This window comes from Electrona antarctica (genome assembly GCF_951216825.1).
Source record: "Electrona antarctica genome assembly, chromosome: 21".
Classification (NCBI taxonomy): Eukaryota; Metazoa; Chordata; class Actinopteri; order Myctophiformes; family Myctophidae; genus Electrona; species Electrona antarctica.
The window spans coordinates 23,279,052-23,295,068 of NC_136802.1; the positions used below are offsets into that span (position 1 = coordinate 23,279,052).

The 16,017-nt window shown below is 46.4% G+C and overlaps 1 protein-coding gene across 2 annotated transcripts in view; it reads left to right on the forward strand.

The window, feature by feature from the left end:
- svep1 (sushi, von Willebrand factor type A, EGF and pentraxin domain containing 1) overlaps positions 1–16,017 on the forward strand; it is a 128,711-nt gene that overhangs the window by 104,701 nt on the left and 7,993 nt on the right. For both annotated transcript variants that reach the window (XM_079491747.1, XM_079491748.1), the window contains exons 34-44: positions 2,494–2,578; positions 3,150–3,341; positions 4,067–4,234; positions 4,704–5,376; positions 5,506–8,261; positions 9,175–9,409; positions 9,779–9,934; positions 11,862–11,925; positions 12,524–12,697; positions 13,569–13,745; positions 14,835–15,020. In XM_079491747.1, coding sequence (XP_079347873.1) covers positions 2,494–2,578; positions 3,150–3,341; positions 4,067–4,234; positions 4,704–5,376; positions 5,506–8,261; positions 9,175–9,409; positions 9,779–9,934; positions 11,862–11,925; positions 12,524–12,697; positions 13,569–13,745; positions 14,835–15,020 — 4,866 coding nt within the window. The remainder of the gene's footprint in view (positions 1–2,493; positions 2,579–3,149; positions 3,342–4,066; positions 4,235–4,703; positions 5,377–5,505; positions 8,262–9,174; positions 9,410–9,778; positions 9,935–11,861; positions 11,926–12,523; positions 12,698–13,568; positions 13,746–14,834; positions 15,021–16,017) is intronic.

Genomic DNA, 16,017 nt, shown 5'->3' on the forward strand with positions numbered 1-16,017 from the left:
ACATTATGTGGTTTACATTATAGGACATTATGCAAGTAACACACAGACGTGTGAACCTGTTAAGCCTGTCAACAGAACCTACTGTAGAGTAGGTTCTGTTGACAGGCTTAACAGGTTAAACTGTCAAAATTAGTAGAACTTATTTTTGAATCATTATCATTCATATTTGAATGTTCACTTTTACTAGACTGGACCGCTACTGTCCTCCTCCTGGTTGTATAGTTGGGTAGTCTAGAGACAATTTAGATTTGCTAATAGTATTTGATAATAGTATGTTGGATTCATGCGGCGTGTTCATGCATAACCAAAAACAAATGGGTAGCCCCCCTGTAGTGACTCCGAGGACCCCCTAGGACAGTGGTTCTCAAAGTTGGATCCGAGGACCCCCAGGGCCCTAGGCCAGTGGTTTTCAACCAGTGGTCCTTGAGGAGGTTCCAGGTGGTCCCCAGCTAAATGATGGAGAGTTGGTAACCAAATGGACCGTTATAGATCTTTAACTATTGAGGGTGTAAAATGAAACCAAAAATGGACCCGGAGTTACATTATTGTTCGGCATCGGCATTACTTCATTTACAAGACGTCTACACAATTCACCCTTTGTCATGTCCCGCCCATGGTTGTGCCCCTCTTCGCACCCATTGATTGCTGTTTCGTGGTTGGACAAAAATCCTTTCTCTCCATCCACTACCATTGAAATAATATGTTTTTCAGTTGCTCGTATTGATATTCTGTGCTTTCAAATCTTATTTTAAACTTGGTGTCAGTAAAAATGAACATCACAGGCGCAGCATGGTGACTGGGCATATCATGTTATTTTTTGTTTTTTCCCCCAAAAATGATGTTATAGCAAATTCAACATAGCAAATTCAACATAAACAAGGCGGAACCAGGGTGAAACAAGTCAGAAATGGGCCTTGATATGAAAAAGGTTGAAAACTTTTTTGTCCTCTAGAAACAAACACTAAACGTAGATAGATAGATAGATAGATAGATAGATAGATAGATAGATAGATAGATAGATAGATAGTTGCACGAGTACATGAACCACGTGACCAGGTTGTTTTCTGCCCCCTCAATGTCGTAACTCTGTCTTACTCTATGGCTCTGGCATACAATATGTAAAATTAGGTTTAGCACTATTATGTCCACTGAAACACTCTTTAGTCTATGATAAAACAGCTCTCTAATTAAATCATGTGGGTGATACTGATAATGGACAATCACCATTCAGCAGCAAGCAAACAAACCCAAACAAATAACCAGGGTCTTCATTATCATGTAGATAAATGTTTGTGTGTGAGAGAGAGAGAGAGAACTGGGGACTCAGTTCTCTCTCTCTCTCTCTCTCTCTCTCTCTCTCTCTCTCTCTCTCTCTCTCTCTCTCACACACACACGCACGCACGCACGCACGTGATGTGATTGCCATACCCGTGGCTGCCCGCTCGTGTTGTGAAGGGGTGATTAGAGACAGACAGCTGCCTCTTTGTCTAGCACTATGTTGGCTGAAGCAGCGGTAGAACTGAAAGGCCTCGCTGCCTACCGCAGCACCTTCCACGTTGGCTCTGAGCCACACATTCTCCGCCACGGCAGAGGCAGCTAACTAACCTGCTCTCCGTGACCGGGAACTCTGCCCTTGTCTCTGCAGTAGTGTTGATTTCGTCGACTAAAACTGTGACGACTACCTTTTTTCACTGACGAAAACTAAATGGGAAAAAAACTAGACTAAAATGTTATGAAGGGACTAGTGGACAAGAGATCCAGTATGAGTAAAAGACACAAGTCATTTTACACTAAAATCAGTCATTACGACGGCATCAAGGCCCGCCAAAATACAAATTTAGTCGACTAAATCAACTGTAGATTTAGTCGACTAAAATCTTATGATATTTAGTTGACTAACACTAGACTAACCTTAAAACATTCCAGGTGACTAAAATGTGACTAAAACTAAATTAAAACTATTCAAGAGATTATTGACAGCAAATCGACATTTGCTGTCAAAATCAACACTGCTCACTTCATGACCGGGAACTCTGGCCTTGTCGCTGCAGTGCTCAACCCGCCAACGTCCGTAGTAGTGTTGTCATACTGAATTCCTGTAAACCCAGCCCTCGAAGGCTGACGTGCACGCTGTGACACAGAAACAACGCTCACGTGATCAGCCCATATTGGCAGTGGTGCATGTGTTGTGATACCGAAACGGAAACTGAAACTCCCCATGTGCGTGTCAACTGAAAACGAGAAGTGGGAATCATGTGCAATCCAGTTGTGCAATCCACAAAGTGACATGCATACTCACACAACACTTATTCCTCCAGACAGGCGTGTTGTGAAATTACTAAAAGTTATTTCATTTCATTTTCACTTTAGAATTCAGAACGTGTATAGCCTGGCGGAATCGCCAAATCGTGCCAATCACATTTAAGATGATCAGATGGGACATTCAAATAGCACCTGTTAACCAACTAACCTCCCACTGCTGTCATTCTCCAGCTCTGTCCTGTCCAAAACCGTCCGTCCCAGAGAACGCCATCATGGCAGGATCCAACTTTACATATGGCAGCCAGGTGACTTTCAGGTATCTCGTTTTTCCCACCTGTTTACAATAGAGCGTCGCAGTCGACCCGCCACCTTACAAAACAACAAGGGCACCAGAAGAGAATTTCCCATTCATTTTTCCCATAGGCGTTTCAGAAAGTATTTATTTAAAGATCTTTAAAGCCTCGTACAAAGCCAACTCGGCTCCTGACAAATCATGACAATAAACAAAAGAATTTGGGGCGGACAAATAATTAGAAAGAAGAAAAACTCTAAAAGATTGTTGAACCCTGCCCTTCTTTCTGTTTTTTTGTTTGGCCCAAAACATTTTGTTTATTGTCATGAGTTGTCAGGAGCCGAGTTGGCTTTGTCCGAGGCTTAAAGGTCTTTAAAGAAATACTTTCTGAAACGTCTATGTAAAAATTAATGGGAAATTCTTCTCCGGTGCCCTCGAATGGGGCGGGACTGCGACGCTCTATGCTGTGTCGTGGATCCACGACGACGGAAGATGCTAAAGAGTCATAGAAAGGAACATGACTATCTCTCCCTCTGTTTCTTCACTCTATCTCCCTCTCCCATCTCTCATCCACCCCCTCGCTCCACCCACCCAGCTGCATGAAGGGCTTTGTGCCTGAGGTCCCCTATGAGTTCCAGTGTCTGGCTAGCCTGAGGTGGAGCGGGACGCCTCCCGCCTGTCACCCCGTCAGCTGTGGGACGCCTCCGTCCGTTCAGCATGCCGACTACACCCTCGCGACGGACACATACCTGTCCACCGTCACCTACACCTGTGACGAGGGATACAGGTATGCAGTACACAGAAACCACCTCGTTGTTCTGAAAGGGGGCGGGACTGCGACGCTCTATAGTCTATACAACTCAAGGTTATGCCAAAGTTCAGTTGCAGTATTTTGAGGTTAATGCTTCAAATGATACCTCAAATACAACACCTCACAGTGAATTCATAGAGGCCCGGTTTCTGAATGAATTATCTCCGAATATCGTCCTCACTTTTATCCCGCTTGCTCTCAACGGTCACCTCGTTCGTCTCACTGACAGTGGATGAGTCAGTGAGTGTAGTAAGCAGTGGTGTAACGTGACATTACTCAATAGTGTACTTAAGTACAATTTTGAGGTATTTGTACTTTACTTGAGTATTTCAATTTCCAATACTTTTACTTCTACTCCACTACATCTATGAGCCAACATTTATTTTTACTCCACTGCAATTATTGGAAAACGTTCGTTACTTACTTAAGATTTTGATTATTGTTAAAACAATATGCAATACCAACTTCAGCCCTATACACATTTTGGCCATTTGAAAATAGCCGATCTACAAGCTCACATTTATATATATTTTTTGTAACACACATTCTGGGTGGTATTATAATCGGGGACTAGACTATTTGACATTCAATGTTCTTTTTCCACAAATGAGTCTTGGAAAAATGGGGGTCGTCTTATAATCAGAGTCGTCTTATATTCGGCACAATACGGGGCAAGTAAGTGGTGTGTGTTTTGTGTGAAGGCCCCAGGGATCCATGGAGGTGGTGTGTGAGGCGTCACGGGAGTGGAGCAGGCCCACGCCACGCTGCACCAGTGTCCTGTGTGGTGAACCGCCGACCTTAAAAGATGCTGTGGCCGTAGGAGAAGACCACGCTCTGCGAGACCTGGTGCACTACGTCTGCAAAGACGGGTACTGTAAAACCACATGTTTGAATTCCACTCTAGACTCACGTTGCTCGCCCCCAAAACAACAGATTTTCAAGCGACAATCAGTCATTTATTTATTATTTGGTTATTTTTTTTTGGCCACTGCATACAATTCAAATTCAACTATAAATCGTACATTGGATTGTCAACATCCACATACATCCATAAAACTCATTCCTAAATATAAATACAAATAGTACCTATTAACCTGGACACAATTAATTCATTAATCCCATGCCTAAACTTAAATATACTAATGGTGCTGAATTTGAATGCATGTCCAATGGATGTACAATACAATTAAATACAATACAATTTAAAATAATAATAATAAAAAATACAATACATACAAAGACAATACAAGTGCATGACAAGTGTACCATTCTATGGCTTCTGATTATTTTTGTTGCAACCTTATGCTTCCTGTTCTAATATTATGTTCCCCCTCACAGCTACACCCTGATTGGTCCAGAGACCAGAGAGTGTCTGCCCAGTGGCCAGTGGAGTGACAGCTCCGCCCAGTGCGTCCCTCGGTCCTGTGGCCCCCCGCCAGCCATCGACCACGCAGAGCCCTATGACACTCACCAGCTGTACGGAGATACCGCTAACTACTACTGCACTGACGGCTACACGGCCGGCAACAACTCCGAGATGGTGTGCAATGCCCAAGGTGTGTGGGCACCCCCCGATGGCCTGGAGGTCCCTCGCTGCATCGCCAACTTCTGCAAGAGGCCACCGGACCTGCCCCACGCCATCTTGGACTCTGTGAACAAGCCCAAGTATGCCAGCAACACTGAAGTGAGCTACAAATGTGAGGAGGGATTCATGCTCAACACGACGGCGACACTGAGATGCATGATGGGAGGAGACTGGGAGCCTTCGCCTTATGACATTGGCTGTGTGCCAGTGAGGTGTTCCAAGCCTGAGGGCATAGATCGGGGAAACGTCAGTGGCACCAACTATAACTTTGGGGCAGTGGTGGCGTACAGCTGTGACAAAGGCTTCCTGATCCGAGGGGAGAAGAGAAGGACCTGTAAGGCCAATGGAGAGTGGGGAGGAGTTCTACCTGTCTGTTCCCCTGTGATCTGTCCCAGCCCCCCGCCTCTCAGAGATGGATTCATTCAGGTATTATTCATTTACCAGCATGCAAACCATTCTTGTGAGTAAGATAAATTAACATTGTAAGGTGAAGACTTAGCATTTGACTTTAAAATGCTTAAGTTGAGAATTGCCCTTGTGTCTATTCCTTCTCAGAGCAAGAGTCGGTTCATCTTCAACAGCAAGGTGATATATGCCTGCAATGCCGGCTACAGACTTGTGGGTCGCCCGGAACGAGTCTGCCAGGCCAACCGTAAGTGGTCCGACACGGACCTTCCGTCCTGTGTCCTGCTGACCTGCAACCCTCCCCCCAACATTGCGCATGGAAGCTACCGGAGCTCGCACTTCGAGGTGGGCCGGAAAGTGGAGTACGTCTGTGACGAGGGATACGAGCTGGCTGGGGACCCGGTGTGGACCTGCCTGAAGTATGGGAACTGGGACAAGACCAGGCCTCCGCGTTGCTCACGTGTACAGTGTCCGGAACCGCCACTGGAGGAGAACCACCTCGTCCTGAAGGGCCTTGATTCTGATTCTGGGACCGTGGAGCTCTCCTGCGAGAATGGCTATGTACTCCACGGGGCTCAGACTCTCCGCTGCACCCCGGCCCAAGAATGGAACGATACCTTCCCGGTGTGCAAGCAGGTCCTCTGCGGGCCGCCCCCAGAGGTGGCGTTCGGGGATCCCTCCTCAACCGTGTCCTCTGCCCCGTCCTATTTTGGCTCAGAGGTGATGTACTCCTGCATGGACGGATTTACGTTAAGGAAAGAGGGCTCCGTCTCCTGTTTGGCCGATGGGCAGTGGAGCAGCCCTTACCCAGAATGCATCCCGGTAGAATGCCCTCAGCCTATGGAGATTTCCAATGGTATAGTTGATGTCCAGGGTCTGATGTACCTCAACACTGCCCTCTACAGCTGTAAGCCCGGATATACATTAGTGGGAAATTCTACCGTTGTCTGTGGTGAGAGCGGGCTTTGGATTGGTGGGGTGCCTACCTGTCGCCCAATCGAGTGCTCTGTTCCCAAAGAGATAGCCAACGGGAAAGTAGTTTACACAAAACTCCAATTCAACCACGGCGTTGCCTACTCCTGCCGCCGTGGTTATCGTCTCCAAGGTCCAGAGACTCTGAAATGCCTGGCCAATGGGGAGTGGGATTTAGAGCCGCCTGCGTGTGTGCAGATAGCCTGCACTCCACCCAAACCCATCGATAATGGCTTCGTAGAGGGACAGGATCATAGATTTGGTGTTACTATCTTTTATAGCTGTTTCCCTGGATTCCAGTTGATGGGCCAGAATCATTTGACCTGTGAGGAGTTTGGCTGGTCCAGTTCTGTTCCCATCTGCATCACTTCAGACTGCGGCCTGCCTCCGCACATTGACTTTGGAGAGTATGTTAGAGTCATGGACCCCACTACTGGCCTATCAGGGAAAGGCTCTGCTATTGGTTCCAAAGACATAGGGGGCACTGCATTAGCCTCACCCATGGACATGAGCTTTATTCACGGCACGGTCATAGCATATCGTTGCCAGAAAGGGTATGACCTCACGACCCCGACGACGCTGATGTGTCAGGAAGACGGGGGCTGGAACGGGACCGCTCCCTCGTGTGTCCCGGCGGAGTGCGAGACACCGCCGACTCCAGAACACGGTTGGATCAACGTAACCGACAGCTCTCTTGGTAGCGTGGTGAGGTACGGATGTGAGGAGGGGTACGAGCTGGCGGGGAAGCCCGTCAGGCAGTGCGTGTCAGGTCGACTGTGGACCAACGATGCCCCGATTTGTCGGCCCGTCTCCTGTGGTGACCCGGGTGTCACTGCTAACTGCACCACTCGCGGAACTTCTTTCGTTTATCCAGGGGTACTGTATTATGAATGCCATACAGGGTTTGTCCTGAAGGGCAGCGAAACTCTCACTTGCCAGGCAGACGGCAAGTGGAACGGAAATAAACCACGGTGTGAACCAGTAACCTGTGGTCCCCCCAAAGTCCCAAGTGACATCACTCTGAATGGGGACGAGTTTACGTATAACAAACAGATAGAACTGAGCTGCCGGCCTGGTTTCCTCTTAAAGGGTAAGTCTATCAGCATATGCCAGGCTGATGGCACATGGAGCCTTAAGTCTCCTGTCTGCCTATCGGCAAACTGTGGCAAACCCTTGACGATCCGCAACGGCCGCATTGTGGGCTCAGTCTATGGCTTCAACGCTGAAGTGACGTATGAGTGCGACGAAGGCTATATTCTCAACGGGAGCCCTGTGCGTGTGTGCCAGGGAGACGGGCTGTGGGACAAACCGGCGCCTCAGTGTGACATCGTCACCTGTGACCCACCCGAGGACATCAGCCACGGCTACCTGAACGGCTCCAGCTTCGACTACGACGACATAGTGGAGTACGTCTGTTTCGATGGCTACCAGGTGGCCGGGGACCCCATCCTGCGCTGCTCTGCCCGGGGACTGTGGCTGGGCGCCGTCCCCCAGTGCCGGCCGTGCACCTGTGCGCCGCCCACGCTCAAATTCGGGGCCGTCCTGGGCCGCGACCACGCCTGCGGGGACCGCGTCTACTTTCGGTGCGACGACGGGTACCGGATCCTGGGCCCCTCTCAGGCAACGTGCGAAAAGGGAGGCGTGTGGAGCCCCGGGGTGCCGGTGTGTGGTCGGGGGAGATGCACCACGTCCCCGCCCACGGTTCGTAACGCCGTGCTGCAAGGAGGCATTGCCACGTTTTCGGACACGGTCCTGTACAAATGCAGACCGGGGCACCAGGCAAAAGGATACCCGCACCTCTCCTGTGGAAGAGACGGCCGGTGGGGAGAACCCAGGGTCAGCTGTGATCCTGTGAGCTGCGGAACGCCTCCATCTGTTCCCCACACTCAGGTGTCTGGAGAGACCTTCACCTTCCCCAGCCAGATTACCTACACGTAAATATGACTTTTTTTGTGTCTGTGTATAATCTGTATATAATGTACTGTATGTATCCACCAGGGTTTTTTTTTTTCTTTTACTTAATTTTCATTTGCCGATTTTCATTCACAGTCCCAGTGCAGGGGTTCATATAATATGTCTCACTAGTATCAAGCATCATATTCACTAGTCATTGGTCGGACCAGTCATTAGTCCGACATCAACAACCTATCTCTAACCCTAACCTAAACATTGTTTCCACATGTTGGTCTGTTGGCGGGTCTAATCTTAGTACGCATATTCCAGTCCATTCATGAATGTCCATCATTATTAGTGGTGTTCTCCATTACAAATGTAGCAGTGTCTCACAGTCACAACTTCAGCCTGCAGATCTATATCCTCCAAGCCACAGGGAATTCCCTTTGGCTTAGTGATGTTGGCTTTCCACATGGGACACCCGGGTACTAATCTGAGTCCCCAGAAGTTTTATTTTTCGCCACTACCCGGGTACGAATCCCGGGTGTTGCACAAATATCTCCTCCATTGTACTATAGCTTTGTAATTGCTTTTTCATACTAGCTGCCAATAATACTTTGACTAGGTACATATCTTCTCTTTGGGTAACTCATAGTTTAGCATCTTGTTTATTGCTGACCAACCAAGGTTCTGAAGTGGCTCAACTATGCACGCAACTACTGTGGCTGATGGACTAAAGGAGTTATCTCAGCATTTGATTTATTCCAGTTAAGAACATCTTCCCAGGAAGCATTCAAATAGATTTAGATTAGACTATACTGTATTATTCCTGCTCACCTAGCTTTTACCTGTATTGCTATTGAATTCCACTGTAATATTTAGTAGAAATCCTATCTAACACCTCTCTAATTTTCTGTTCACTTTTCCTTGTTCATTGTTCCTCGTACCCTCCAGATGTGAGGAGGGGTATGAACTAGCCACACAAACGGCTTCTCTGACCTGCCAGAGCGATGGTGCATGGTCCAGGCACAGCGTGCGGTGCCGTCCCATGCCATGTGCTCTCCCCTCCCTCCTCCCTCACCCCCATCTTGTGGTCAGTGGGGAGGACCTCACACCTGTCGGGGGCACCGCCACGCTGTCCTGCCCACCTGGCTTCTACCTGAAAGGGTCCACGTTAACAGAGTGCCAGGTAGGGAAGAGCTTATGATGAAGCATTTGTGAATGTGGTGGGACGCAAGTTTGTCATGTTGACGGTATGAATGTGGAGAAACGTCCAGTGTCCCAGTGGAATGCATGCAACCATTTAGCATTGTGAAATGAAATTGCAATTATGTGATCATGAAACTGATGTTTTTCCTTATAGACATGAAACAGATCTATAGTGATACGTAGAAATAGACACATGACTTCATCAAATTATCTTACGTAAAAATGTATTTAAAGCTGGCACTTTCATAAAGAGCCAGATCATTCTGGGGAATTCTCGTCTGTGCCCTCAACCTCGAGGGAATGAACTTGGTGAAGAAATGATGATTACTTGTTGCTATGTGGTGGGTAGCTGAAGGGCAGCTGGTCTCCCAGTCTCTCCACGGTTTCCTGTGAGCCGGTGGTGTGTGAGACGCCACAACCAGTCCTCCACGGTATCACAGAGGGAGACTCCCATGGCTACGGGGACATTATCATGTACTCCTGCCTACCTGGCTATGAGATGAAGGTACTTACTGGTCACCCACTGTGTTTGTTTGTGTCTGGCACTCTTTTATGTATGATGGTACAAAAGAAAGGTGCTCTGCTAGGATCCCATGTTTACCCTTCATTTTATGTTTAGATTTAGATTTTAAAGTTGAATTACCTATTTTGTGTTTGTATCAAAAAAAATTAACATTTCTACTCAGTAACTCAGTGATCATCAATGTGGATTTTCTCCGATCTTTTCAGGGTTTGACGTTAACTACTTACACACAACTCTAGTGTCTTTGGTTTATAAGACACTAATTCTATTATTGCCTTTCGAGTTTATAATTTGAACCAAGTAAAAGGTTATTACTCTGCTCCTGTAAATCCATGCACCAACAGATAAATAGATAGATGGGCAAATGGGCTATGCCTTTAGGATAACAATCAGATTTCTGAAAGTCACGTGGTTCCTGAAAGCTCTGAACAGTGGTGTATGATTTCAGTGGTAGGTGCTGAGTCATTGCGTTCACCCACAAGACTTAGTCCACCCCCCTTTATTTGAATACAGGCAAATTCCATTTAACAAATATCTACAGTATACTGCACACAGAGGCTGAAATGCTGTCTTGCATTATGAATGCTGTCTTTTCTACTGAAGAGATGTATAATAGAACAAGACAGCTTCCTTGTGTGCAGCACTTATTTATTAATTCAGTGTATCACACTAGAATTTCGCGGGCCTTCGGCCCGCTCATCCCAGAGTTGCGTAGCCCCGCGTTGCGAGACAGAAGTGCACAGGTACAGAAGTCCACAGTGACACGCGTTGTATGCAGCTGTTTTGTGTTGCAGCGCGTGCGCGCGTGTGCGTGCAGACTTACTGGCATAAGGAATGTAATTACCTTCCGCTCCTGGCGGATTGATCCGTCAGATAAGCTTTATTATTGATATCAAACCGGATCGCTGATTTCTATTTTTTCATTATTAGTTTGGCTCGGCCTTTCCTTCTTTAGCGATCCTAGACCGGATTGCGCAACCGCCCTGCCGCCGACCTCCCATTATACAGGCTGACTAAAAGCTGAATAACTCCTAATCTACTGAGCTCTCCATGGTTTGGATACAACGCGCGATGTTCAGAGGTCTTTGCTGAGTATCCGGTGGTCTAGATGGAAACATTAGCGCTTTCTAGAGCAAGGATGGCTATGGTTTAGCTCGCTAGCATTGACGCTATTTATTTAGCATAAGATGGACGCCCACAACATCCGTTTCTGTGCTGTGTGTTCACCCTCTAAATCGCCCCCGCAGCCCTCGGCAGTCTGAGGTTGGCTTTGCGTCCAGCAGGTGGCAGTAAACGTGAGAACATGAGGGGGATGTAGCACAGCAATCGGTGACCCCTACATTAAGCTGTGTTGCTCCCAAGATGCAGTGCAAATGCGTGTTGTAGCAACCGTAGCCAATGGGGAAACAGGATGCAGTGTTGCCAGGTCCGCGAATTGTAAGCGAGTTGTAAGTAGCGTGTTGAATGGCATTTTTTCTGGGCTTGTTTTCATAGACCTGGCAACAAATTAGGCGGGGGTGTCGGTGCTTGTGGCGTGTTTGTGTTTATTATTGATATTGATATTGTTTGTGAGTCTGGACGGGAGGCGGCTGTAGTGTCAGTGCAATGACAGTTTTTACGCGGGTGTTGTTGATTGTGGGCGTGCGGCGCGACATGAGGAGATAGCCGTGGATCGACGCGGAGGGTAAGGCTGTGTCGTGTTAGTGTGTTGTTGCAGTGTGTGTTGCAGCGTGTTGCAGCGTGTCAGTGACGTAGTAGCTGGTGACTTTATGTTCCTTTCCTGGGCTTGGGCACATGTTTTCAAATGTATAATAGATGATTTATGTTGTGGCTGGTACTACTTACTTAGGAGGGTAGGGTGCACAGAGATGAGTGGCTTACGCTTAACAGTGCATTATCTTCCTTGCAGGGAGACTCCATTCAAACCTGCCAGGGAGACAGAACATGGAGTGGTACTCATCCAGAGTGTGTTGGTAGGTTTGTTTTGTTTGAGAGGTCACACCTGTAGAACCTACAAAGCCAGTGATCTACCTTCCTTTGCACCACAGGTTTAAAGGGGTGGGTGAAATTAGAATCAAATAAGAATTTGTGGCCGGACGGCTGGCGTACTGGGTCTGGGCGCCTATAGGCTCAATGTAGCAGTGTGTCGCGGGTTCAAGTCCCGAGCACGACAGCCTTTTTTAAATATTATAATAATAAAATAATAATAATAAGCATGTTTTGCATGTCAGAAATAAACATTAAAAAAAAATCAAATAATCCTATATACAGTACATGATAATGATAATGCATGTCTGACATTGGAGACGGGGCTTAGGGCATGTTCAACAGCCTGATGGCTGACGGGCGGAAACTGCTCCATAGTCTGGTACAGGTGGAAACTGCACCAGAAACCCACTATTGTCCTGTGGACCTCTTCCTTCAGTAAACAAAGAGAGACACACCCGTGTTCTCAAACACACACACACACACACACACACACACACACACACACACACACACACACACACACACACACACACACACACACACACATTTACCACCCTTCATGCATGTCATTTGTGTCTCCAGCACTGTCCTGTGGACCCCCTCCTTCAGTAAGGAATGCACTGCTCCAGACTACAGGAGAGCCCAACCCAAGCAATGTCACCTATGTGTGTCACCCGGGCCTACAGCTGATTGGCCCAAAGGTGCTCACATGTCTGACCAATGGCACATGGAGTCTACCTACACCAACATGTGAAGGTATATAGATGATATAAAAGATGAAGATGAAACTACTATATGTACAACCTAGTAATAAGTAATTCATACAGTACAATTTACTTAGGCATTTACATTAGCAGACGCTCATAATCCAGAGAGACTAAACTTACATTAAGCAAGAACAAAAAGCATGGTAATACATCACATACATAAAAAGTAGTTATCATGGAACATGCATAAGCTAAGAACGTAACAGTGGAATATCTATGAAATTGTGTGAGTGCTATGTCCACATAAAATGCTATTCTAGTGCTGTCTACATAAAATGATATGCTATAAGTCTGCATAAAATGCTATCTAAGTCTACATAAAGTGCTATCTAAGTTACATAAATTGAGCCTTGCATATGCTCGTAAGGTCGTCGAGGCTAGGGCAAGTGCTACGGGCCATGATGGAGTCTGAAGAGGTAGGTTTTCAGACTACGGCGGAAGATTGGGAGTGAGGCTGCATTTTTTATTGTAATGGGAAGTGCATTCCATAGTTTTGGAGCCAGAAGGGAGAAGAGTTTGGGATGTGTGGAGCTTTGTCCCGGCGTTTTTAGTGATGGTACTTCCAGCTTCCCTGCGTTGGCTGATCTGAGTGCGCGTACAGCCGTACACATGCGCGTACACATAGGCACACATAGTAGGCTTTTCAAAATAAGCCAACCTGTTCAACAAGACAGGACTGGATTTGGCTTTCTATTGGTTTCTATTTTAAGACTCAGTGAAATGATTTAATTTTTTCTTCAGTTTGAGCGCTGTTGTACTCAATGCTGAACTATGTTAAAGCCTTAGCCTTCTGTTCTTTCTTTCTTTCTTTCTTTCTTTCTTTCCTTCTTTCTTTCTTTCATTACCACCTTGTCTTTCAGTTGTCCAGGGCTGTGACAGCCCTAAAGATATAGCCAATGGCAAGGTGCAGGAACACAACTTGAACACAGGGCGCGCTGTGGAGTTCCTGTGTGATAAAGGCTATATGCTGCTGGGAGATCCTTTGGTCGTGTGTATGGGTGGGAACGCCTGGAGCTCCTCTTTCCCCACCTGCCAACGTAAGAAACAGAAACAAACACACACGTATGCATTGTGTGTAATCAATCAATCAATCAATCAATCAATCAATCAATCAATCAATCAATCAAATCAATCAATCAAAGCGTTGAAAGCACAAAACACTGCAAGCAAGCGCTCCACACCCTTGCTCCTATAGAATGGATGTTAATGGGATGCTGACGCTCGTGAAGCTTACAGTCAAATTCCTGTCATCATGTCCTCTATTTGCTCCACTCACACCTATTAGTCCTGCCTCTGAGTGAGGAGTCGAGGACAATGAGGACTAGATGAGAAACCGGAGGAATCAAGCAGGTTGGACTGAGCGGCCAAACTCTAATACTCACATTTCTGTCTACTCTTCCTCCATTTTTGGGCAGATATATCATGTGTGAATAGTGACGAAAGAAAGAAAGAAAGAAAGAAAGAAAGAAAGAAAGAAAGAAAAAAACCTGCAGAAATCCTGTTGTAAATGTGTTAAATTAACGCACAGGAACACTTTACAGTGATACTTATTTTGACAGGTCTTTTATCTGTCTGTGTATGGCCTACATGCATGGTTGAAATGACTGTATTGTTCAAATAGTGTATGTTGTGTATTACACAACTTCCACTATTTGTTGTCTTGCAACAAATAGTTGAGCTGCTCTCGAAAGAGCAGCTCATAATCTAGGACTGAAAAGTGAAAACCTAAAAAAAAGGAAATGTCTCAATATTATTGATTACACGTATGACGTAATACGTCTAAAGTATCCACAACTATCCACAGCCTGCCTCAAGAAACAAAGCTAGTAGACAAAAATGGTACCGTGAGTGAAAAGTGAGGGACGCTCTTATCATCATACATCATCATACATCATCTCATTCCGGCCAATCACATTTTGCGTCCTCACTTTTGTCTTCAATGTTTGTGCTTACACAAACACCCAGTACTGGCCATTCATTGTCAATGGCATTCAATGTTTGTGTTTGGACAATGTTTGTGTTTACACAAACCCTCAAAGCTGGACATAGGAGGGGCTAGTGCCCCTCCAAAAGGTGAAAAGTTCCTTTAAAACATAACAAACCAACCATAATTATTCTTCCTGCAGCCAAGTCTTGCCCGGCTCCTCCAGGTTGGAGGGAGAGCGCTGGGAGGAATGGCTCCCAGCAAGCCTTCTACGTGGGCCAGTCGGTTCCAGTCACCTGCCCCAGGGGCCACCAGGCCAAAGGCAAGGGTACCATGATCACCTGTAGGCCAGACCAGAGCTGGACCCCGCTCAGCTCTGTGTGTGAGAGTAAGTAGAGCCTGGAGAGGTTTTATGGTACATTTTCTTAACTGGGTTTCACTGACTTGCATTTAGGCCTGTTAACATTGACACAAATGGTAGTTTCTGGAGATCGTCATAGATTCCTCATGGAAAGGAAAGCCCCTATTTAAAGGGCCATTTCACCGCTGGAAGAAACTGCAATCGCTCAATGTTAATAGTATTTGAGATAAGATAATTTGAAAAATAATGAAGTCTGTGTGTTTGACTAGGGTTTGACTGCGTTGTTGAATTCCTAAAATGACCATGGTGCACTTGTGGTTGGGAGACACCCCATGTGGGCTGTCTTACTGAGACATCCAGTCCAGGAAGGAAGTGAGACCACATTTTCACGACAATTCTTTGCCATTAACATGGCGTCATGACTAAAATATCCAGAAACACATATATTACACACACAAAAACACCAGGAAAGTGTTTCTTGTGTCCTAAACATAAAATAAAATAAGATCTGGATGCAAAAAGGGTGAAGTGGCCCTTTAAAAAAAGGTTTAGAAAATCTTTTGGGTTAATCTTTACTACCAGGCTTAGTCATTAAAACACACACTGTGACACACACACACACACATGCACGCACGCACGCACGCACGCACGCACGCACGCACGCACGCACGCACACACACACACACACACACACACACACACACACACACACACACGTCTCAAATTACATACCACATATTTTATGCACGGATAAATTATAGTAGATGAAGGATTCATCTTAAAGCTGGAAATAGTAGTGTTGTAGTTCTCGAGACATGGTCTCGTCTCGAGACCGGTCTCGAGACCACATTTTCGTTGTCTCGGTCTTGTCTCGGTCTCGCGCCTCTCGCCTTTTTTGTCTTGCGGTCTCGTCTTGGTCTCGCCCCTCATTTGTCTTGGTCTTGTCTCGGTCTCGCGCTTCACACCTTTTTTGTCTTGCGGTCTCGTCTTGGTCTCGCCCTTCATTTGTCTTGGTCTCGTCTCG